The sequence below is a fragment of the Calypte anna genome, chromosome 4 (genome assembly GCF_003957555.1).
Source record: "Calypte anna isolate BGI_N300 chromosome 4, bCalAnn1_v1.p, whole genome shotgun sequence".
Lineage (NCBI taxonomy): Eukaryota > Metazoa > Chordata > Aves > Apodiformes > Trochilidae > Calypte > Calypte anna.
The window spans coordinates 13,593,199-13,619,160 of record NC_044247.1 but is presented as its reverse complement, the minus strand read 5'-3'; the positions used below and the strand labels follow the sequence as shown (position 1 = coordinate 13,619,160).

Here is a 25,962-nt window from a genome sequence, read left to right as displayed (position 1 = left end):
CAGACACGGGATATGTAGCATACAGACACGCAGACAGACCAAGATTCTGTCACACACTGTGCTCTCCAAGGGTATCAAGATGAAAAGATGAAGTCTGAGCTATATCAAAGAAGGCAAAATTACTACAAATATTCAGTATGGATAACAAGGATTTTTTTTTGGCTGTCTCTACCCAGTACAAAATACAATCTTCAAGAATACAAACTGTAATCTCATACGAAATTCACAAGGAATTACACAAAATAAACAGAACTGACTACTGCTATGAACAAATGCCAAGACTACTGATGAATCTATTTAGTGTGACAGAAATTAAAGTGCAACAGAGCAACTTCTGCAACTTTTATCCAGGCACGACAGAAATTAAAAATAGTGAAAAACTTATTTCTTAAGAACTAGAACTTTGATCAGTCACATGGCAAAAGAGTAAAATTGGTGGCACAGCATCAGTATGTTCTTCTGAAATAAAAGGTTTTGTTCCTCTCTTAATCAACAAATGCTTTGGTTAGTGGAAGTCTGAGAGCAGCAGCTCAATGTACAGTGTGGCAATGTATATTCCAGAGAGATGACTGATGAAATAGAACAGCTGATCAGAACTGAACTGGCTGTACATCTGCCAGCCCCAGGGAAGCTAACAACACTTTCTACTGTAGAAAAAACCTCACGCTGGCAAAAAAAACTGTTTCATGTCTAAATTCACCTTATTCAGACTGAAATTACTGTAATAAACCTCACAGAACTGGGTCTGCTGCACAATGCCACCTGAGACCCTTCTTCGCTAATCAGAGTGGATTTAGGACTTCATTATCCAAGCAGCTTATCCTCTGTCCATATAATGACATTTATTTAAAGCACTCCATATTTAACTCATATGAGTTTTCTTCATAATTTAAGCGATCACGTAAAAAGAACAATTATTTAAAACCACACAGAAGTGTAGTAACTGTACCACCAATGAAACATCTTCTGAAATTATTTCTAATGCAAAGAATGAAAAACTATTTTTTATTACATTGTGCCGTGGCCTCAATATACACCAGCACTTTAATTTGTATTAAAAATTGCATCCAATTTAAAATACAACTGAATTAATACAGAGCATGAAGAGGCTAAACTGCATTTGAGGTTTAAAATATACCTACAACTTTATTATGACCGAAGACAAACTTGTACACTCAACCAAAAAGTTTCCATTTACTTTTTCTACTAGACATAAAGCTAAAATAACTTAAGTACTAGGCAGCTGGTAAAGAATGCTCTAAAATAATGCTATGGTTTTCAGTAATGAAAAACCAGTAACGACAAGAAAGCTGCACCAGAACAAACTGCTCAAGATGAAAACTTTATCACACAATGAAACCCGAGCTGCATGTCAAATAACAGGAAGTTCAAACAGCACAATTCTTTCCTGTGTAACACAAACCCTAAAATGGAAGCAATACACAGATAAATATAATTCACTGACCTGCCAGTGTGCTAGTGTGCCGAAATGCTCTGACTTGTGAGTCTGAAAGCCCAGTCAGCAGTGAAATGACAGTGTCCATCATGTATTCATCATATATGATGCTATATTGACATTGTCGGACGAGTACTCCAATGAACTCACAAAAACTGGATTTGAACTTCTTCCACTGGGGACCAGCCATAGTTAGAGGGTAATCTCCACTATCCTATTTAAAAACATAAAATAAAAGAGAAACAGGAAAGTCTTTCACATGTTTTAAAAATTAGTTTATTAAATAAGGATTAAAAGGAGATGAGTGCAGCTTGAAAGTCAGAATCTCTGATGCCATAAAAACAACACTGCAGAAGAATGTGATTTCACAAATAATGCATGAACTTTGCAGTTCAGGCTTGCTATATTTACAGACACCATTCTACAAGTTCTACCATAAAAACTGCACATAACCAGATATGGTAAAATATCTATTAATTTCTTCTTTCTGTCCTACTGCCTTAAATTATTTTTTTTCTTGCCCTTCGTCAACCTGCTACAGGTTACACTAGAACCATCACACAGACAGTTAACTGATATTAAGAACACTCAATTAAGGACCAGAATAAATTTTCCAGGGAGATGGTTGCATATCAAACTGAAAATTCTACAAACTGAAGTCATAAAATGACCTGGTATAACAAATGTGCATTCCTCTCCTGATTTGGGAACCTTTACAAATAAGGGTAAAGTGATGAGGGGGGCAGGGTGGAACTGGAAGTCATTTATGTCACTGCTTCTGTGATCAGCTTCTTGAAGAGGCTGTTAAACAACATTACAGGTCCAAAATGACGATGGTAAATGAAAAAGGATTAGAAATCTGAGAACTGCTCATTAAAATTCTGTTAACCAGAAAGAGTGAGCACAACACAGTGATAAAACTCCTGAACAAACAGTTCCAGCTGAAGCTTTACACGTTTCATACAACGTTGCCTTATCAAATCTATTTATGCAATGAGACAGTTCCAAGGAATGCTATAGTCTTTTTAAACATTTTTCTTTCTGTCAAAATTACCCACAGTTTTTGGATTCTAAAGAGGGAAAGGGTGTGGAAATTATTTCTGTATTAGAAAAATTTGGGAGAGCTTTTAAACCTACCTCACTTAAACCAACTCAGTGGAACAGAAAGTAAGTGACCATTTAAAGGGAAAAAAAGTTATGATCTCCATGATAGATAAAGCATTAGCCTTTAATTGGAGAAAAATCAAATTCAAAGACCCACAGTTTGTAGATCAATGAATGCTCAGAAATCAATCTAGCAACTATTTTAAAAATGAAGCACAATTTAAAGGCTTTACATACACTAAGAAGAAGGAGGCATCCCACACAGCCCAACAGTTCCAGTAGTTCCCACTACTCAAATTCCAAGTCAATACTGATGTCTTAAAGTATTAATAAAATAAAATTTAAAAACCACCATATATGCAGAACGTTACTCACTAGTCTTACAAATTCAGTGAAATAAGGGAGGTTCAAGATTTTAATTCAGAAAAGTCCTGTCATATTTTCAACTGACCTTATATTTGAAAGAAACGTGTAGCAGTGTGACTCAGTAAGATTGTAATAAAAATAAATTTGTATCAATATATTATCAGCACTTTATTATATTACCTCATCAAATTCTTCAGTCATTTTCCTGATTATTTCAGCATTCTGCATGTGTCGGAACATCTCTGCTGTAACAACTCCTACAATTCAGATATTAGATTATTAACACTTTAAAATATTAGTGAAGTAGATCACATGCCTCCTGCTACAATGTACAAATGATCCATTTTCAGTAAACCTACAGATATACACGCATTTTTTATGAAATTAGACATTTTTTATTTTATCATCCATGTATAACAAGCACTCAGCACCAATGCTTTTTCATTTGTGTGGATGTGCACACACAGCTACCATTTACTCATTCACTCATAGTCAGAGGTCAAAGATACTTGTGCCAGACCTCTTTATCAGAAGAGACACCACACTCATCTGATGTGACCTTTCAGGACTCAAAGATTCTATATGGTATAAGACAATTTTAAGCAGTTCCATTGGTACTTATCTTCTTCTCTGCATTAAACACAATGATTTAATGCAATTTCTACTTGTCCTAACCTCAAAGTGCTAAGAGTGCAAACAGTGATGTAGAGAAGAAACAGATCTCCTGAAGTTTATTGCAACTATACTGAAAAATTCATGTCAAGGATCATCTCAAAAAGCCTTGTAAGATCATGCAGTTTTACTTGGTAACAATCATCAAAAGGTCACTGCTCTTGAAAGCATGGAAAACCTCTGAGGAATGCTGTTAGCCTTCTGGAGATTTATGCACATTTAAAGTTCATTAGGACAGAGAAACACTTGAGCAGAACAAATTACACCCAGTCCTACTCTATCAAGTGCAGTGCCACTGCACAGGAAGTTACCTTTTCCACTGGAAAGGAAGGTGAGGAAAAACAGAATGGAAGGTATGGAAATTAGGAAAGAAAACCGAAAAAGAAGGAAGAAAAAAAAAATGGAAACACAATCCTACTGTAGAGAGGCTACCATGCAGCTATTCATAACATCTTTAAAATCAAGCATCTCTACAAAGTTTATGAAACACTCTTAAAAAACACTCACTGACAAGAAGTGGGTAAATACAAACTAGAATTCCAAGACTGAAAAATCTGAACTATTAATGTTTAAAAACAGCTATTGCTTTGTAACAGTAGGAGCAGAGGATGATGAAGTAAGTGTTTAGTACCAGTACAGCATTCTCTCTGGTGTGAATACAAAAGGCTTACTCTATGTTCTTAAGTACAGTGCATTTCTAGACTCTCTGCTCCCACACTGAGAAATACCAGCTTAGTTACAAGAACCTAACAAGGTAAACTTGCTGGGATGGAACAGTCCTACAGCATATGCAAAATAAAAGCAAAGAATAAGAATCATACTATAATGCCCCTAAAATAGATCAGTGAACATTTCAGTATCTTACCTTTGCAGCCTGAACACTGAATAAAGAAGTTAATGAGATCAAGAAGTGCTATATCTCTGTCATGTTTGTATGATTCTATCCAGTCATCCACTACAGACTGAAAGGAAACAAAGAAAAAATGCCTTTATATTTTTCATTTATTGAAGACAATCAGTGTTAATTAACAGCTTTCCAGTAAGAGATTCTTGTTCCTTCCATAAATAACTTGAACTCTAAGGCTTTTTGGTTAACACAAAGACATTTTTGAATTATACTTTACTGCTATAATACCAATTTTCAGGGAAATAACTGTAGTCTATAAACATACGCAAGTATGAAACCAACACCTAAACACAAGCATAAAACCAATACCTAAATGAAGCACAGGAATACTATACAGTCCTGCAGTAACTTTTTGGAAGAAGAACGCCAAAAAAATTATATATATTATTATAATATTCCCCTCCCTTCTTCCAGCAAAGCTTCTCTAAACATACTGTTTCAGTGTACAGTTCCAAAAGCTACAACTCCCTATACTCTTCAAAAACGTGGCCCCTTTGATCAACAGTGTTCCACAAACACTGGCTGTGTCAGGATTAACTGCACTGCCCGGGCATTAATTAATCTGTATTTAGTAAACCAAGTAAGAAAAACTGCATCTTATTGAAAAACTTCAAAGTTTTTAATGCAATTCTGTTTAAGCCATCCACGTGTAAAGTACAATCTGTCAAGAAGTGATAAAAACACACATCAAGCAATTAATTTATTAACAGAAGCACAAGAGACTCACTTTAGTATTAAACTCTCACTGCTGAGTTTTTTGATACCTTGCCCTAAAATCTGGAGTCTATATAAACAATGAGATGATGGAATAGTTCAGAACTCTGAAAGAAAACTGGACTAAGAAGCACTTCCAGTGCCTCTTGTCTCCACTCTTCTCCATGCTTAGGATTACAGTCCTCATGCTGTGAGGACAAACAAAATATATTGCCATGCAGAAAAATCCATAAACAGAGTTATAAACTTCTCCTCTAAATTAAAGATCATTTATAGTATGATGCTCTTTGACAGCAAGACAAAAAAAAAACAACTTCAAGTGAAGCTGTCAGTTTTCACAGTCTGTCATAGACCAGAACCTACAAATCAGGATTGGTTTGATTTAACTATGAGAGGAGGGAAATAATAATCCAGGACACCATTTAGGCTTATAAAGAAGGTCACTCTTCAAATAACACTAAGAACACAACAAATATTTTCAGGCAGCCTTGTTTTCAGAGAGTTTATTTATTTTAAAGAACCTCCAGCAAAACACTGTTTTCTCCATTTTATCTCAGTAGATGAGTGATCTGTTTTTACCAGAGAACAGACATTAACTCAGAAGAAAGTATGGAACAGAATTTAAAATAAAATAGAAGTTATTATCAAAACTTTTTTTCAGGTAACTAAGCACTGAAGGCCACATATACTGAATGCTGAAGTGGACCTTGCTTTAAAAATACTTTGAGGATTATTTTTTTTTCCTTCCTTGTCTTTTTAATTATGACAAAAAATATCAACTAACACTGTTACCCAGGTATGAATTCCCCAAAGTTAAATTTTGCTCTTGAAAACAGTTTTTTTTACTATTTATTGCTTTAAACAGTGAAAATGTCAACGATACAATTACTGATGATTGGCTGAAAATGCAGCACACACAGAGCAACAGAGGAGGGTCATTTTTTCATTCCATTTGAAATCCAGCAGAACAAAACAAACGAGGGAAGTATCACATTCTCCTTGTGCAAATACACCAGAGCCTGAGCCTGAGTAACATTTCTGCCAAGAAATTTGGGCTTCAGGGTTCCTAGTTCTAATGCAGGAGCCTACAAACATTGATAGGAATGCACACAGACCCAGCTTCCTGCAAAGTTTAAACTCTGGATTTTCAATCCCAGAGATAGTTTTTCTTCAAGGCTGCTGGAGAAGTCACATGAGTGAGTCAGCAGGAAGGGTTCACTGCTGTCAGGCTTACACTTTAATAACTCTCTCTCCACTGGAAGATTCACAATGTCAGACTAATGCTTCACTGATTTAACCAACTAAATAAACAAACAAATTAAACAAAAACCAAGTGATAACTATATGTCTTAATAGACTGACTTCAGTCCTACTAGTAAATGCAATGGAGAGAATGCCTTAAGCAGAAACTACAAGCAGGTTAAAATTTCCTGACCTAAATTCCACCCAATTAGTGTGCTGCAATATTAGCAAGGCAACCTAGGGGATACTTTAAGAGCAGCCTTGAAGTTGCAGCTATTGATTGTACTCGGGGTGAAAGGAGAAAAGCAATTATTTTTCAGATTATCTAAACTCTAAGAGCAAAGTTCTATGACAACTAGAGGCATAAACCAGGTTTATATTTAGTTACAGCCACACAAAAAGGATTTAAGTCACATAATCTAAAAATAACCTTTCTTCAGTCAGGATAGTGAAAATTCACTTTGAATCATCATTTGAATTTTGAAATTATGTATGTTATTATTCATGCCTGATACTTGGAAATGAAAACCAATTTTGTTCAAATTCAAACCTTAACAATGTAGAATTGGTTTTGGTTTTTAATGTTGATCTGGAACTAGAAACTATAAATTGAAGAAGAAAATTATTTCAGGCTTCATTCTATGAAATCATATGCACAGGAAAATACTGTTATATTTAAACTGTAAATTCATTCAAGTCACAGATCTCAAGTCTTACCTGCATAGCACTCTTGCCCATTTTAACTACCTCAAACAGCATCATGTTTTCCACACCATTCTGTTGATGATGTCCATTCATCCGATTTGGACCACCAGGTTTCCCTCCTCCGTTTCCACTTTTCCCCTTCTCTGCTGGTCCTTTTTTTCCTTTTTTACAGGTCTGCAATCACATATACAAGAGATTTTAATTGGATATTATGTAGCAATTAAAAACAACCAACCCGAATTACTATTCCTACAATGACAACTATATACAAGGTCTTTTGTTTTGAGGAACCAGATTTAAAATTGCAAACTGAGAATAACAGCTGATCCTGACTGATACTAAGACCAGTGAAAATTCTATCGGTTCCATTCCTCCTTCCCTTATTTAAAACCTTCTAGCAACTAGAAATGTGGTTAGTTAGCACATGACAAAGATTTTTCTTGTGTCTGAACTATAAAACATTGCAGAGATTTTATTTAGAAGAGGTACAGCAATTCCCCTAACACACCTCACAAAGTCTCCTCTGCAATTCATAAACCTTTTGGTTTTTTATTTGAGTACACACTGGCAAGTGGGGGTGAGACACAAGAGAGGTTTGTCTGTATTTTTGTATTCGATTCCCCAAACCACCTATGACTTACAAGAAGAAGAAAGAAAGAAATCTTAACAGAAATTAAATGACTGTTGTATATATAAAAAAACCAACTCTTATCAGCTGAGCACTCTGTACATGGCTCCAGGTACATGGAGAGCCCAGGCCAGCAGTGCAGTGAAGGAGCTGCACATGGTGGGTGCCAAGCCCACAAGGACAGAAGCCACACAGGGGGAACACCACCAGTCTGATGAGGGAAGAGAAGGGCTAGTAACAGGGTTTACACCTCCCTCAGACAGTGTAACTGACCTCCTGACTGTAACCTATATAAAAAAAAAAAGTCTATCAGCTGAATTGTCATTTACCTCTCCAATTAAAAGAGACAAAATCAATGACACCAACCGAGAGTATTAGCAACAAACTGAAATAGAGGATGGTCTAAATGCAGAGTAATCAAACCAAAGCTAAACTTTTTCTCCTCAGCCTCTCTTACTCATTGCACTCAGGAAGTATCATGCAAATACTCAGACAAAGCATTTCAGTGCAAATACAACCATGCAGTCTTCACAGAACACCCGCACTTGGAGAAAATATTCCCAGCTCATTCAGCTTCAAAGCCAAGTGCTGAGCTCTGCAATTCACAGCAGTAGAAAAGTTTCAGTACCCTTATAAACTGAACATACTTTTCCTTTGCCTTGTTTTTGGTTTTTTCCTTCAATATCCTCGAAGTCTGTATCGGAAGAGAAGTGTGTTTCAGACTCCCTGCAAGGACAGAAAGACAAGCCATTTACACGTTTAATCAGACACATTCTAAAATACACTGCATAAAGCCATTACTATACTCTCAGTCCAGTAAGTCAACTCCAACAGTGAAATTGCTTTTTTCTCTAAGTCTACTGCTGAGGAACAGATCAGGGCATATCCTCACACCCACACCCTACCGTTATTCCTCCCAACAATCTATGTGTGTAGAAAGCAATACATTAAGGCTAAAAGATGGCAAAGTGGGTAGAAAATAGCAACAGGTTGGGAACCCTGGTTTTGGCATGTGACAAGTACTACTTCATTTCAAAAAGTACTATAAATATCTGTCACATACTTGCACAAAACCCAATAGAAAAATTAGAAGCCACAACCTTCCCTCATAACCAAAGTGTCTCAAAAGATCTCTTCATGCTCTTTATTCTAACAACCAAGCAGTTAAGAGGCAAGTACTTATGTTGAAATGGACAGAAGAAGAATTTAGGTGAGGTTTTTCCACCAAAAACTACAGCCTGTAGTTCTGTCGAGGCTTGTAAGATAAAGAGATACTAAACAATATTTGTGCTTTCTCATTTAATGTTCTCCATCATAAAAATGTATCAATATACATATCCTTTCTTGCCAATGTTGATAAGTGTGAAATCAGCCTAATTATTTATAATGTTTAGCTTATATATTCCCTATTTCTACATTCCCTGTAGAACACAAATGATGGCACTAGATCTTGATTTAACACACACATGCTGTACAATGAATTTCAGCTACTATCAGAAATTGGTGATACAGACTTTCTGGTTCAATTTAAAAATGTAATGATAAAGACAATACAGGGCACAGGAGACCCATTCCTATGTATTTATTTTAAATGCCCTAAAATAATCTGTAAACTTAAGGTCTCTCACTAATGCATATGTCTGAAAGGAACTTTCTGCCCTTTAAAATGTATTTCATTACTTATTGTTCTAATGACTATATACTCTGGACAAGGGTAAGAGCTATTTCTTCTTGAAAACCTTCTAGATGCTCATATTTTTACAGGAAAGAAGAGAATACATTCCAAACGTTTCGTATCAAAACCATCTTCCGATTTACCTTAATCTTTCATTAAAAGCTAAAAACCCCACAGAACCTCATTGATACAAAAATCACATCTTAGTGTCTTTTTACATTTCATACCAATTTAATCCATTTCATCAGTCTGTTGAAACCTCTTTGTGTCAATTTCTTGCCAAACAGAAGGTGAGGTGAATTCTTTTGGTCTGCTTAAATTAATAACTTAACCCAAATGTAACCTATACAAGTTTTACATCTTGGAAATTCAAATATGTATTTCTTAAAAACCATAGGAGGACAAGCAATCTATTAGAACGATGTCAAAAACACCAAGGAACTGATGCCTGAGGGAAGCTATGACTCTGCCTTTAATAAAAGCATTTGGCATTAGGTATTTTAAAAAATAGGCAGCCTCCCCTAGTTACTCAGAGCACAGTCCCTCAACCACCTCCTCTTGTTCCATGAAGAGTCTCTAATGAAGAAAGAATTTTTTGGTGCTCATAATCAAAGAGTTTCTCATTCAAACACTTCATTTTGAAAGACAACATCCTGAGAAATGAGTTAAAGTAACAATGTGCTTCAAAATACCTATATTCATTAATGCTGAATACACAAGAAAGAATTCAGGCAATGCTTTAGCAATATCTCAATAAGAAAAAATCTAGAATCCTAGTCTCTAGTTTTCTCCTGTATCCATGAGAAAAACAACCATATGTATTAACACTGAAAAAGAGCCCATGCCTTCAAAAAATGAAATGACAAATTCTTCAAACACTTACTGAAGGAGAGTAAAATCAGTTGGTATTTCTGGAGCTGCTATCATTTCTTTATCATCTTCTGGAACACCACTGTATTAGAAAGATATTCAAAAACCAGTCTGAAGTACAAGCTTACTTTTCTTTCTTCCTTTGTATGGACAACTTCTGGAATAAAACAAATAAATAAATTCAATGAAAAAAATTCTACATACAAAGAGGTAACAAAGTTGGAAACAGAAAACTTCTATCACGCTCTGTTTCCAACCAAGCTTTTTCCCATGTCAAGAGTTTGCCCATGCAAACTGCATGAACTTCAGCAAGGCCGGTGCAAGGCCCTGCACATGGGTAAGGAAATCCAAAACACAAATACAAACTGGACAGAGAACAGATTGACAACAGATTTGAGGGGGCTGGTTAATGAAAAGATCAACATGATAAGTACACTTGCAGCCCAGAAAGCCAATCATATACTGGGCTACATCAAAAGAAGTGTGGCCAAAATGTCAAGGGAAGTAATTCTTCCCCTTTGCTATGCTGGCACAACTGTCTAATTCTGGAGTCTCCAATGGGAGAGGGACATGAACTGCAGAGGACTGGAGCACCTCTCCTGTGAAGACAGGCTGAGAGATTTGTGGCTGCTCAGTCTGGAGAAGACAATGATTCAGGGAGACCTTAAAACACCTTCCAGTACTTGAAGGGGCCTCCAGGTAGTTGGAGAGGTATGGGCATGGAGTGACAGAAGGAGGTAGAAGTTTCAGACTGAAAGAGGGGAGGGATATTTAGAATAGACACCATTTAATGTGGGAGTGGTGAGACACTGGCCTAGGCTACCCAGGGAAGTTGTGGATGCTGTACCTAGAAGTGTTCAAGGCCAGGTTGGATGGGGCTTGGAGCAACCTGGTCTAGTGGGAGGTGTCCTTGCCCAGGCAGAGGGGTTGGAACTGGATGATTTTTAAGGCCCTTTCTGACCCATAACGTTCTATTCCATTCTATGATTCTGAGATTTTAAATTTTTAACTCCTCCCATAATGTCACTATAAAGTACCTACATCTTAAAAGCATCACCAAAAAATACACCAGGAAAGCACTGGGGGGGGAACCCCAAACATTTTCTGAATAGGATAAGAAAACTGAAATGGTTTTCACTAACACCATGCAAGTAATAGCTTTTATTTCTATGTCAATACTTGATTTCAGTTTGAACTGTAACACCATGCACTGCAGAGACCAGACTTAACAACACTAAAATATTTATTGTCAACCAAACCCAAACTAGATTTGACATTAAGTTTAAGGCACAGTATGTGTACATTTAAGGACATTATGTATGCCAACTTTGCACCTCCAATTTGTAAACTTCCATGACATTTTACCCTAAGATAAGTTCTTGTAACTAGCTGTTTCACAGCTCCCTGTCTTACCAAGCTGATACTCCAAACTTTAAACAGTTTTAATATTTAAAGCATTTTGTGAAGACCAAGAACATCAATGAAGAGAGTATTCACATGCTAGAAAGAAAAATATCAGACATAATAGTATTTTAACTAGAAAATACAAGATTGTTAAACACTTGCTTTTCTACTTAATTATAACTGCCATCTATTAATAAAAAAATGTTATTTAGCTAATTTCCCTTTATTTAAGAGAGGAAAAAAACCCTCACTGGAAACTTCAAATACGAGATGTAATCACACAAGCTGAAGCCTTCTATGTCAACTGTCTGCCCTGGGATAACCTTTGTAAGGTTAAATTAAAAAAGCATGATGTTCAAGTATTTTAAAAATAATAGCAAGAAGAAAAACCGTTAAAGTCTGCTGACTTTACAGCTTGCTTTGATTTGAGGGAAAGATTTAATTTTGGCATGCTAAGCACATGTTGCTCAGTGTCTGGTAGCTATGGTTCAGAGACTGCCTTTCACTCCAGCATGGAGAGAGAGACTGTATTTATTTTTTTTTTCCTGCAAGTGCTTATTCTGAATGCTAGGGGCCACTGTAGCTTCCACAATTTAGAAAGCTGAGAGAAACCATAAAGCCTGAATGTATTATGTTCTTCTTCACATTTCACACACTCCACCAGAGTGGAAAGAAAGAGTGGCAAGAAGAGAGGAGCTTCAAGATAGGCTGGTGAATCTTAAGATAGCCTGCAACTACTAAAGCATGTTCCATCCAGAAGAAAGTAGAAAATAAAAGCTTTAAAAATACTGCTGCTGCAGATCAGCAGCAACCTTCATCACCCCATCCCTTTCTTCTCTGAAGCCACAGAGGCACACGAACAGGGTGTTTCACCCCCTCCTGCTCCAGCTGTACACTCTCTTTCAGCAAACATTCATTTACAAGCAGTGTAAACTGCCCTGCCCAGCCATTTATCTTTGCAGGCTCTGCCATTCAATATTACTTGATTTAATTCCCCAATAAAATGGGCAAAACAGACTTCAATATTTTTTCCCTGGATTGCCAGGTTGAGCTGGTTCAACAGCAGGGATCCAAAGCTCAGGTAATGCAAGATTGTACCCAGGAGCATGGAAGGGGAGAGTAAGATTCATCTTCTTTGCCAGCTAGAAAATAGTCACCCAGGCTGTCTGTAAAACTATATCCACTGCTGGTGACATATCCAAATACTCTACACTTTGGATAGTTTTTTAGTATTTGCTGTGATTCCTGTCAGCAGCTTGAACCTGGAAAAACACCACAGCACACTTGAGTACTTGAGGGGGTGGGACAGAGAAAACATTAGATCCAGACACAAAAGACCTTTTTGGGGCACACTTGTGATCAAGTACCAGGGAAAGGCCAAGACAAAACCATCAAAACTCACACTGTCTAGTTGCAAGTTCAACCTATTAATACATCTTTAAATAAATATTATATACATATGTAATACATTATAAATAAATAACAAATCTATGAAAAAGGATGGGTGAATGACTAAAGTAGATATTCTCTACACCAAACAAGCCAAATAACCCAATTATTCTCTTGCCAAAGCTACCTGACTGCAGTAGTACTTGAACTTATTGTAAGAAACTCTCATCTTAGCACAAACACATGAGAGAAAACATGGCATTGGTTGGGCAGAATCACCTCGTAAAACAGCAAGGAATTTATTTTATATGGTTTTTTTCTTTTTTTTTTTTCTGGAAGCTAAAGCATTGTGTTCCAAGAATTATTTTTCTTAAAGGAAAAAGAAACTTGACCCTCATGAATGCAAGTATATACTGGTATTTCAGAGCAGCAGCTACAGATCAACACCTTGCAAAAATACAGGAGGTGAGACTGTGAGAGATCTCCAGCATCAAGGTTCAACTAGAAACTGTCCAAAAAAACCCTTGCACTTGTTTCAGTAAAAGATAAAAAAATGTGAAAGATTTCAGAGGATTTACATAAATCCAGAATATTACACAGCAGGGCCAACCTAGCTCAGCATGTCCTTTTTGCTCAGTACTTCTGGGCAAAGAAAACTTACTTGCTTAGCTCTCACTGGCAATGTTTTCCCTGCATCCAGAAATAAGTCTGAGATTTTTTTCAGCCAGAGAGGCTGTCCCTATATATTAGAACCCCTTTATCAATATGTTTTCTGTTAAAATTTCCAATTATGTTGTGTCCCCAATATTCAGTAGCAATGGTATTTCACAGCCAAACCATACTGCCAAGGGGTATGTTCTCTGCTTTGAATTTATCACTTTCCCATTTTAAAATTCTCTTGTTTTGGTATGGGGAAAGACTGGCATTGGTCACTATCATCCTTGATCTCAGTAAATGCCTTCTGGAAATCCAAGACTGAAGTCATGTCTTCTTCATCCTCATACTCCATGACTAATACAAAGTACCCAGTTTGGGAAGTCAAGAAGAAAGGAAAATGCTCTGTATCAGCACATTAGCACAAGGTTTAAAAGAGATCAAGTTCATACTGTGCAGTTTGAAATAAGGGAAGTGAAATTTTTGCAGATGCCATTCCAAACAGTGAAAGTCTACATTAGAAATGTACTCTAATAAGTAGATTTTTTTCATAGGTTGAATCTATATGGAAGTGCACCATAAAAACCATTTCAATTCCCTTTTTCATGTTCACAGATTGCAACAAATTTTTCCCATCCAGATACTGAAATCTCTCAAGTCTGTAAAAACTTTCTGAAGTCACTCAACTTTGAAATCATAATTAAATTATTAACTATAAAAAGAAAATGTATCCTGCTGAAAGATCACAAGGTGGAGCTCTAGCCTAAAGCTAACTGAAGAAACTCCAAAAGACAGGTCATCCAGAGGTTGACCTAGTTATTTCTGTGCAATAAACTTGATAATAAATTGCTAAAACTGCAATAATACTGTAGTGCATTTCCTTCAGATTTATTTTTAGATTACAGAGACACCAAAAGATTGCTGCATCTTTTCTGAAATTGATGCATATGTTTGATTTACTGACTCTTCCAAAAATAGAAATGTATAAAGCTGCTGTGGAATAACTAGATTCAGGATTTTGTTTTCAGAAGCATGCAGGAGAATTTCAAAATACATTTTAATAGCAGAAATAAGGCATCCCTTTTACTTTTACTTGCTATGCAAACGTTTGCTAACACAGCATTAGTGAACTGAAAAAAAGAACCCACCAAAACAACACAAGTCATCCAGGAACAGTCATGCACTATGCTGCCAACTCTAAATTTAAAAGGAGTTTCTATTTAAAGTTATTTGACTGATAAAAGCAAAAGTTAAGAAAAACACTGTAAAGAACTCAAGTGCATCTTCATTGAAAAACAGATTTTTAAAAGGTTCTTTTTCATTAATCCATGAATAATTATTGAGGTTCAATTTACTCAAATATACTGGCCAAGTGGTGAGACTTGGCATTAGTTGACAGAATTCACCAGAGCAGTTCACACAACACACACATGATCAGCAGCTGCTGAGTGCTACCTGCAACATGCACAGATAGGCTAAACAAACATTAATTTAATTCCGTGAGCTGCCTTTGTGACAGGAATACATATATGTGTGTGTGTGTGTTTATGTGTATATATATAAGTACACACAAAACACAACATATCACAAGATCTGTCCCAGAAGCTTGTGTTTTATACACTTTAGTACACAAAATAAACTTACTTACACTCACATCAAGTGAGGTGTTTCAGGTTAGGTTCTTTGTTGTCACTGGCTGACATTTATTATCTGGAAGTTCCATAAAGCAAAGCTCTGAGCAAGACAAGAGATGCAAAATTTAAAAATGGCTACGTGGGCTGGACAAGGATTTTGGAATTGTGGGATGGCTGTTCAGAATATTGATTTTCTTCCTGTAATTCAGATAATCACTTGTAAAATAAAGGACCCCACTTCTTAATTCAGAAAATTAGAACTTCTTAAATTGTGTTGCTGAAGTGTGTGGCTAAAGTTCAACCCTGAATATCTATACATGAATGAGAGATGCTGATGCTTCAGAACCAATTATGCAGCTGCAACAGTTCAAATGCTATTCTGATAAAACTTAAATAAAGGATGAGAATTTATGTCTGGTATCTTCCCTGAACTAGAAGAAAATAGTGCTACAGAAAAAAAATAGAAGGACATTATGCCCCTCACTCCTTTTCTGAGAAAGCAGAATATGTCTGAACTTTTGTTTCCTAAAATAAGATTTGGTTGTTTTGAGTTTTTTTCTCGTCAAATCAACATGCTGCTTCACATGACTTTTGCATTCATCTTTTTAAATGGATTTTTAACCAAGATTTTGAGCAACTGCATGGCATTCCCTACAGGCCTGAAAGAGTCTTATTTTTATGTGTGTCATTTCTACTAATATTACACAACGTAATATTTCAGTTGCCAACAAGCTATGAAGTAATTCTGTAATTTGAGTAAAATATAGAAGACATACTTCAAGTAACATTCTGTATTGTAACAACTGTACTTTAACATGATTTACATGTAACTACCAGCAGTTTTTATGATATTATAATACCATAATAAAGACTAAACTGAACAATAATGCAATTAATACTGTTAGATGTATCAATGATTCACACAAATCTGCTGATTTGTGGGAAAGAGCCATCTCAGAACATACTTTCCTGACACTGTAGGCTGCTGCTGGAAGCAATAGTCTTGCTTCTCACTCACTCCAAACGCACAGGCAAGTTTCTGCTCCCTTCTATCACTCAAATGGAACAGCAAATCAAATTTTAAGGACAAAACTATTTCCTCCCCCCCACGATTAGCTCTCTGCTGACCAGCCAACTGAATCAGCTCCTCCTGCAGCCACAGGAGCCAGGAGCTGCAGTACCTCAGGCTTTACAACAAAGCCCATGACCAGCTTTGCCAATGTGAACGCATCCTAAGGAGGCAGCGCTCTGCTGCCAGGCAGGAGCAGACAGACTGACACGGAAAGCTGGAGTCCTTGCATAGCTGCTGCTCTTATTCCTCCCCTTCCCTTGGGAGGGGCCACAGCCAAGAGCCTCCTGTTTCCTGGCTGTGGGGGGGGGCAGAGAGAGCAGCAATGCCCAGACCAGATCCCCAGCCAGGCTGCTCCTCCTGCACCCGCAGCCCCGCAGGTCAGGCAGCATCTTCTACCTCTGCACTCATCAGGCACCTGCCCAGGCTTAGCTGCCTCCTGCTCAAAGATTTCTCTTTAACTCCTTTTCCACACACATTGCCTGCGTTTCCATTACATGGCAGACTGCACAGATGCCTGCAAAAGCCTTTGCTTCTCAACAGCCTTCAGACAAGAAGCCCACCTCCCAGCTGATGGTGACAGCCAGGAAACAGCCAAACACATGGAACACACAGGTCCCCAGAGGTAATGCACACATCAGTAAACAGAAAGCAAAATTTGTTTTCACAGTTTAATGCTGTGAAAGGAAAAACCTTAAACAGGTTTTATTTCTGGGGAAATATAAAAAGGCAGGGGTAAAAAATAATTTAAAAGGGATATGAAAAAAAGGCTAAAACCTAACATGAAGTTTAGACTTGACAGCAATTTGGAGACTTGAAAAGTAACATGCAAGGACCTCCATACCACCCTAATAACTCTGCCAACCTCAACTTCATCATCCAATAATCTATCTCTCATTAAAACTGTTTTCTGGACCTCTGCTGTTTTTATTCAATAAATATGGGGCAGAACTATTATGGAAGGAAAGGAGCTTGCTAAAGTGCTTCACAGCCCTACAACTACTCAGTAAACTGCCATTAATAACATCAGTATCTTTAATGCAGTAAGTAAAATACTATTTTGAAATACAAATATATTGTTATGGTTTGAATCATATGAGAATTTTATATTGGTATTTAGTAACCTACACTGCCCAGTCTAATCAGAGTTTAAAACAATTCATGTATGTATTACAGAATACTGAAAAATTAACCAAGTGTAAAATAACTGCAACTATTACCCTCATTAAAAATACTTACATTACTCTATAATGATTCTGCCCAATAGTATTCCTGAACTTTGCTAAAACACACTTGAAATTCCCAGACACCTTTAAAATTGTTTCATTGTAGATTTCTTTTTTTAAAAAGGTAAAGGTAAGATAACAGTATAAGTTACACGTCAATGAGTCTGTAACTTCTTCCGTGCCAAAAAAAAAAAAAACCAAAAGAGATGGCTTCCAGATGTTGCAGTCTGACTGCGTGGAAAATGAGGCTCTAAGGAAGAATAAAAGCCAAGTCGGATGTCAACCAAGCTTTAAAAAGAATTTTTTTTTAAAAAAAAAAGTGCCACATATGCCTACTTTAAACAAATTAAAAGAGGAGTACTGCTTCATTTATGATACAAAACAAGCACACCTCCCAGATGCCTAAATGCCCAACATTTCCAAGCTCAACTACAGATCACCATTCCCCTTTAAAGACTGACTTTTCAAAACTCTGCACATCCCCTCAAAACTCTGGCTCTAAAAGAAGGTAGGGATGAAGAGGCACAGGCACTGACCACAGCAATCAGGTAAGCAGCTACTCAGTAAATCCCCCAAACAAAACCAGCATTGTTCAAACAGGCAGCCAACAGCAAAGAATTACTTCAATACACAAAACAGATGTAGAATTTTCCCAACAACAAGGTATCCCATGTCTGAAAACTTCGACTTTTTCCTCTTCCACTGATGCATGTGAGCCTGTAAGCTGCCTTGCTTTATAGGAGCCTCAGCTCCCTCTCTTACCATATAGATTTTTCCTCTTTGAAAAGCCCAGGTCACAAGGGCTTTGTGCCCAAGATTCTACTTGGGCATTTCTAAGAACAACTGCATTTGATTGTAAATTCTGGAGGGGGAACTACACAGTACACAGTACATACTCAACAGCATCAACTGCTACTGTAAGATACTGTCAATATTAAATTACCTCAGTAAGGAAAAAGCCCATAAAATAAAACTACAAAAGAGTGGAAAGTAAAATCTCCCCAAGTCAGCACATATAAACCCTGGTCACAGCACACTTTGGACAGTCCTTGGAAGAGTCCACTGTGATCCCAAGCCTTCTAAAGGAAAAGGAGAACCAGTTCAATAATGTTTTGCCAGCTGAGATCCACCACAGTTTATTGCAGAAAATGGTTGAACTCCTTCAAAATGACAACTTAAGAGATGACTAACAGGAAAGATAAAAAATATATTTAATTATAATAAAAAACACAAAGGAAAAAAAAAAAAAACCAAACAAAAAACCCTACACCCTCCTACCTTTTTTTTTTTTTTTAATTGGGCTGGGCTACAGAAAGGGCATCACTGTGTGGGATTCCCCACGGGCCACCTGCAGGAATGCAGCTGCTCTGCACCCCAAGGCAGCACCCTGCTCTCCCTCCCAGCACCCTCAGTCTCAGCCTCACAGAAGCAATACCAAACTATTTATAGTGATGCTCAAGAACTGCCATTACCTTAGTGTTTGTGTAAACAGTCAAATCCTCCATCCTTCCCTGACTCAAATGAAAATCTATGCCATCAAAAAAGGAAAAGGAGTATTTAAGAAAAAAAAGAATATTGTGCTGCATAAAAACCAGGTAAAATAGCTAAAACCTAAGCCTTCCATATGTGGATTTTAACCCTCTCAATAATCAAGATTATCATCCTTAAAAAATTAAATTCAAGCAATAATTCACCCCTAAAACAGAAGAAATAAAGATAAAAACCTTATTTTTAATTAGAAAGCGATCCTTCCAATTCTGCCAACCTCAGAACATCTGTGCTTTAAACATTCTCAGTCATAACTAAGATTTTTAATACCCAACATTTTGTTCTTGTTCTCCCTCACAACATTTGGGCTAAAATCCCAGGTGTTTCTTTCAGAGATCTGCAGCACTGAATACTAATTTTATCTGGAACAGCAGTTGTGATGTGCACAGCTTTGCCCCACACTGTTCAGAGAATTGACTTTATCCACAATGCAAAATGCTAATAAATCCACTAATAAATTCATTAGAAGATGAAAAAATAGGTAGTATCATCACTAATTCTGAAAATCACACTTTTTTTTTTATTCATGCTACAAAAGAAATTCTCTTAAAAGAATTTTGTGGGAGGGATGACTGGTCCTGAAGCCTCATGTATAGAGACCTAAGTTAGTTATTGGCATTCATTAAAACATCGAGAGAAAACCAGCACAGCCACTTGTATATGTTCTCAGAACACTGCAAAAACACTGTCATTATTCAAATCAATAAGTTCTTTCAACTCTGTAATTGCTTACTTGTGGCAGGTAACAAATTGCACCAACTGGGAAAGCTGTAACATATTATATGCTTGTTTTCTGAAAGCTAACATGAAGCAAAAGTATCAAAACCAGCTTTTTAGATTGAGTTCATTTTAGAAGGCAAGCTGACAAATAGTGATAAACTCCTGATGTGTATAAAATATTCTGAAACAAAGGTGAGTGAGACATCCTTTTGACATCATCTTCTTTTGCAAGTCCCTCTAATGCTGTGCATTAGGCATGTAGGGATATAGGAGCACCCACTACCCACGTCTAAAATATGGAAAGCTTAAATACAAATTTGTTGTTAAAATACAACAAAACTAAACCTTAGGTTTCTTCATTTAATCTTAAAGGGAAAAAAAAATCAAAAAGCTACACCCATATGTGTTTGCTCTTGAGCAAATTAATCATGTAAATACAGGTAGTAGATCCTTCCTCCTTCAAGAGGTAGTTACAGACCACAGCTAAGTTTGCATTTGTTGAAAAGTCACTGGTCACAGCATGCAAGTATCATCATCTGTAGTAAATATTTTACTTAAGTGATGCTCAATCACAATTTATTTTTAAAACTACAATTTCAGCCACACAGTAGAAGCTGCTGAAATAAGGTGGCTATTTTCATCTTCATTTTCCTGTTTTTTTTAATTTCTAAAAGAACAATGACCAAAAAGAAAAAAAAAAAAAAAAAACCAGCCAACCAACCAAACAAAAACCAAACAACAAAACAAGCAGTAGTGCCAGATGTCTCTTAAACAAGCTACATGTGTTGTGTCCTCCTTCCCCCACTCTAAGAGTGGCATTCTGGAATGGGGTGTATGTACCCTGTAGCACCAGTTCTCCCTAGAGAATTGCCCCCTACTCTTGGCTGGAACTGCATGGAACTTGCAGCAGAGTTCCAGCACCCCAAGGTACCAGCCACTTACCAATACCCTCACTTCCAGCAAATGAAACAAATCTCACATGCTGGAGGCTGGTGGTGGTTTTCTTTCTTTTTCTTCCTTACAATGAGACAAAAATGCAATCTTGGGTACAAGCCAAGAATTTCAACTATTTTTTTTTACTGTGTCTTAAACACAAAAGGAGCATCCTTCTTCCTTCATAGCTTATTAACTTCTTTAACACAAGGCGAACTGACAAACAATTATTCCCTGATAAAAGTTAGTTGGTAAGTACATATAAAATGTAAAAGAGCATTTCACTGCAGTGTTGACTGTTTTCACAGCATCTATACTTTAATTCACTCAACACAATACTTGTGATTTGGTGTGGTAAATTCAGCCAAATTTATTGCTGAACAACCCTTTCCTAGGACTCTTAGAAGCTGCTACCCAGGGAGAAAAGCTAACTTGATCAACTATTATGCCATTGGGAGAAAGGGGGGAAAAAACCCAATCAACAATAGAGAACAAGTTTTCACATTTCATATGCTCTGCTTTTCAGTCAGATCTATTAATGACAGCTCATCTTCACTGACAATTAAAAGATAATATTCTGAATTCATACACTGAGAGACTGGAGAGATGACAACTCCCATTCTGCTGACTTTAGTTACGGAGGTGGTAACCTCCAACAGAGGGATGGAAAACTTTCAGCTGTCACAGAAGTCACCTGAGGAACTATAAAAAACTATAGTTGTCTAACAACTGCCTGGAAAAATGCTTCAGTCACCCTCCATGGTTTCAGCTTTTAATTTATTACCTGACCTGTATAATCCTCTTGTGGTTTTTAGTTGATGAGCATATTCAACTTATCAGTTTGAAATTGCCTCTACTTATTAAAACAAGAATCACTAGATTGCCAGTGCTGTTATCTGTCACCACATCTTCCCCAACAATGGTTGTGGTTTCATAATTAACTGCATTCCTTCTCTTAGCACACGTTTCTCTTACTCTGTTTTGTACCAAACACATAACCCCTCATCTCCCCACACTCAGATCAGAGATTGGTAAAGATCTGCAGTTGACAACACAACAGTGTTGGGTGCACAGGGTCTATTCAGTTCTCCAGTTTTTCTGACTTTCCTCAGTAAACAACAATTCCAACTATTTTAAGCAGTTAGGAGACAAATTATTTAAAATAGGCAGTAACTCAGATTGTTCTTCCATTTTATTTTGTAAAAAAATGCAATATACTTTCTCCAAGTCCCATATTCAAATTAAATCTAGCTGAATTTCCCATGTTAAGTTAGTTGGTTGTCCTAGCTACTCAAAAGCAGTGCTTCTTAAGACTTAGTTAGCCATCAATTACCTAATTATTTATTACCACCATGTTGAACTCTGCAGACTCAGCTCTTACAGGCTAACAGATTTTTTTCTCATAAACTATTTTTACCAATACTTTGCAATCACCACTGAGGACTCTGACATCAAACCATAACATCTAATAGCAAGTAAGATGTTTTTCACCTGGTAAGATTCTGTAAAGTCATTTAGTACTTAAAACAAATTCACAGATCCTGAAACCCAGGTCTGTTTAGAAGAAAAAGTAAAATAGTAAGAATACTTTGTTATCCCAGGATAGGCTCTTTGTTATGGGAAAAGGGAAGAGACTAACAGTTAAGTAACTAGATTAAGATTCATGTACATTTAAAATACCTGTAAACAAAGAATAACGTTGCATACTTAAGTATAATCAAGTAGCAATTTTTTTCATGTCATGATTTTAATGCCCCAGGCATTGATTTCATAAGAATGCTGGAGAAGCAATAACCTATGTTATATTAATCTCTTCACAACTGCCAACTTTCTGTTCTACTTACTCAAAAAGCCACTTAATGTTTAGAGTTGCTCTTACAATAAATAAACCATCAGTATAGAATTCTCATGCTGTTGTACTGCTAATCAGGATTACAAGTATAATTTATTGTTTCAAATAAGTCTGCACTCAAAATTTTCTACAATTCAAATGAAATTCCTTTAACAGGCATGCTACTGGAAGGTAACATCAGCTGAAAAAATAGCTGAAACTATGTGTTAATGTTCAGTTACAGTAGCAGCACTTTAAATGAAGTCTGTTTACCATCTTTTCTTTGCTCACAAATGTAATCAGCTTTAATATTTCAAGAGAAAGGTTCAATCCCTACCTCACTATTTTGGTTATGATCTATTACACAGGTGGCAAAACCCAGGTTGCTAATGGACCAACTCATCTGGAGTAACTACAATAATCCTACTGAAAGACACTTATCAGATCTGGCTGGGAAGACTCAAATGTAACTAGCAAAGGGGTTACCTGTTTCCCAGACATTTGCTTCCCCCCTGCTGCATTCTTATGGACAATCCTATTAAGAAGAGTTTGTACATTTAAAAAACATTCTGTTTGGAGTAACTCTCCTATTCCCTACACAGCAAGCAAGCTCAGGGCCATTAATATGGAGACCACTGTGCAATTTCATGAACTTGAGAAGTGAGACTGATATTCCATTCACAGGATGCTTTCCTCACACAACACTGCCTTGGGCTTGAAATAATATAAACCAATTCTTAGCAAAAGTTAGAGAAAGAGGTAACAATATTCAATCTAATTGTTAGACAAGAACATTTTTATCCGTGTATAAATGAGGTCTGGCAGTTGTTCAGCTTGACCTCCACTACTATAATCTTGCCCAAGGGTATGAAAATCCTAGATCATTAAATGCTATGAATTTAGTCTTGCAAGCAACCTAAAATGAACCTGCAATCAGAGCCAGAGTTTTCCACTACTGTTAAGAGATGGAAAGACAAGAGTGATAACAGATAAAACCATGTCAGGTGGGGCTTTTTATTTGGTTGATTTGTTTTGTTGTTTTTTTTTTTTCAAGGAACACAACTCCTATCTTTATCCTTAAAAGAACATTTTTTTATATTCAGGGTTTTTTTGAGATTAAGGGCAAGTAATTACCCTTTAAATTCAGAGGTCAAAAAAGAAACAATACACCACTTTTCATCATTTTATATAGATATAGATATAAATATAGATATATATCAGACATTTGGGAAGTTTTTTTCTCAGAAAAGTTAAGTTAATATAAAGCTGCTCACTTTCCAGTTATGAGAAACATTTTAAATGCCAGCTTTGCTGCAATTCTCTAGACAATCAACAAACAGTTTAGGAACTGCTACCAATTCATTACTATGAACAGATGCCTGCCAAAAAAAAAATAATTACGGGACATAAATTTTATTACTGTGTGAATTAATTTAAGACTTTATATGTTAAGCATAAAAACTACTTCAGAACCCCTGAATCTGGTATCATATGCAACCCACTAAGAAAAAAGGCAGAATGAAAAAAGACAAAATGGAATATAAGCACTGCTTGCAGCAGATCATAGCAAGATACACTTGCTAGGCCACAAATTAGTAAAATTTTCTTCTGCAAGTCTTAGCTGCAGGGAATGACTAAAGGTAAGAACAGCACCAGCAGAGAAGGAGCCAGACAGCAACACAGAACCTTTAAAAAGGTCAAAGACTGATGATGGACCACAGAACAAGCAATAATTAGCTACTTGTGAACTGAACATGGCAAGGGAAGGTCTAAAAACACAGTTAGAGCATCTGAAAGAATAAAGCACAGAAATAGCAAAGCCACAGCTGTGTCAACAGCAAAACAGAGCTATGGAACACAAACACCATCTGAGAAATTAAAAAGAAATTTAACAAGAACAAAGAGATGCTACTCTGTACAGGTCTCCCAGGGTATTAACTCCAATTAAGATCCATGTGTATTAATAAAAAGAAAGTATAAGTGTTAAAAATGCAAAGTCTCAGCAGTGAATTTACACACAATAAATGCATACTACCAGTGACAAGCTATAGAGAAGCCTTTTAACCCTGCTCACAGTGAGACAGAGAAAAAACTCCATTAAAATTGTTAACTCAGCTTTTTCACAAATAGATGCATAAAACGTTTAACATCTAGGACACAGGCATTTTATACTGACCATGAAAAAAAGCCAATCCACAAAGGACACCTGAACATTTTAGGCCTAAGAAAATGCCATCATCTTTCTCTATTTGATGTATACAAATATCTTCTTCCCAAGCAAAATAATTGTATGCCATTCTCTATCAGACCATATAATGATGTTATTAACTGTATAGAGATTACAGACTACAAGTAACATTCTTCAGCAACAAAGGCTTCATCACATTCTTTACATTACAGTATTTCTAGATTTAATTTTGTATTACAGCCCAACTGAGTATACACATTTTAAAACTGCAATCACAGTTAGGCCCCTCAAACACCCAAAAGAACCCTTTACCAAAAAAATTAAAGTCATTTTGACAAGTGAAAACCTATATAGGATAAACTAAAATGTCAACATATCTTCACTTGACTTCCCCAAGAATCCATTTTCTTAAGTTCAAAGAAAGGAAAAAGATTATTTTGCAGAGAAAACTGCAATTGTCCAGCATTATTTCAAGAGGCAGATACCAAAATGCTTTCACTTCCCCCAATAACTCTGAAGGAAGTGTTCACCAAGCAATTCACTTTACATATGAGCTGACTCCTTGGAGGAACACAAGCAGAAATTTCCAGCTCAAGAAATCTCTCAAGTATTTACTGGATTGAGATATTTACAACCCTGAGGGACCAGCACAAAATGATGCTGTTAAATGGTTCCCCTTCACTAAAACAGTATTTTTGTTCAAAATGGAAGCTAGCATTTGTCCAGGGAGAGAGAGAAGACAAAGAAGTGCCTTGGCTGCCTATTCAACCCAAATCTCTCCCCAATTAACACGATGTTCATGCACCATAATGATTCCCTATCCTGAAATGCAGAGACCAAATCTAAATTTTGATACATACCATTCCCAAAATTTACATTAAAATAGCAAATTAACAAATATTATTTATAAATTAACATCTCATTTCATGAAAACAGCAGTAGCATGAAACCTGTCCATCTCCACCACTGTAGTGAAACGTTAAAATGTATTACAATACAGGTGTATGCTTAAGTAAAAACCAAAACC

General features: G+C 36.5%; 1 protein-coding gene across 4 annotated transcripts in view; it reads right to left on the bottom strand.

Annotated features, from left to right (window-relative positions):
* Positions 1-25,962, bottom strand: part of STAG2 (stromal antigen 2) — a 74,115-nt gene that overhangs the window by 27,780 nt on the left and 20,373 nt on the right. For all 4 annotated transcript variants that reach the window (XM_030449090.1, XM_030449092.1, XM_030449094.1 and 1 more), the window contains 6 exons: positions 10,353-10,496; positions 8,442-8,520; positions 7,179-7,340; positions 4,464-4,560; positions 3,107-3,183; positions 1,466-1,670 (listed from right to left, as the gene is read on the bottom strand). In XM_030449090.1, coding sequence (XP_030304950.1) covers positions 1,466-1,670; positions 3,107-3,183; positions 4,464-4,560; positions 7,179-7,340; positions 8,442-8,520; positions 10,353-10,396 — 664 coding nt within the window. In that variant the 5' untranslated portion in view covers positions 10,397-10,496. The remainder of the gene's footprint in view (positions 1-1,465; positions 1,671-3,106; positions 3,184-4,463; positions 4,561-7,178; positions 7,341-8,441; positions 8,521-10,352; positions 10,497-25,962) is intronic.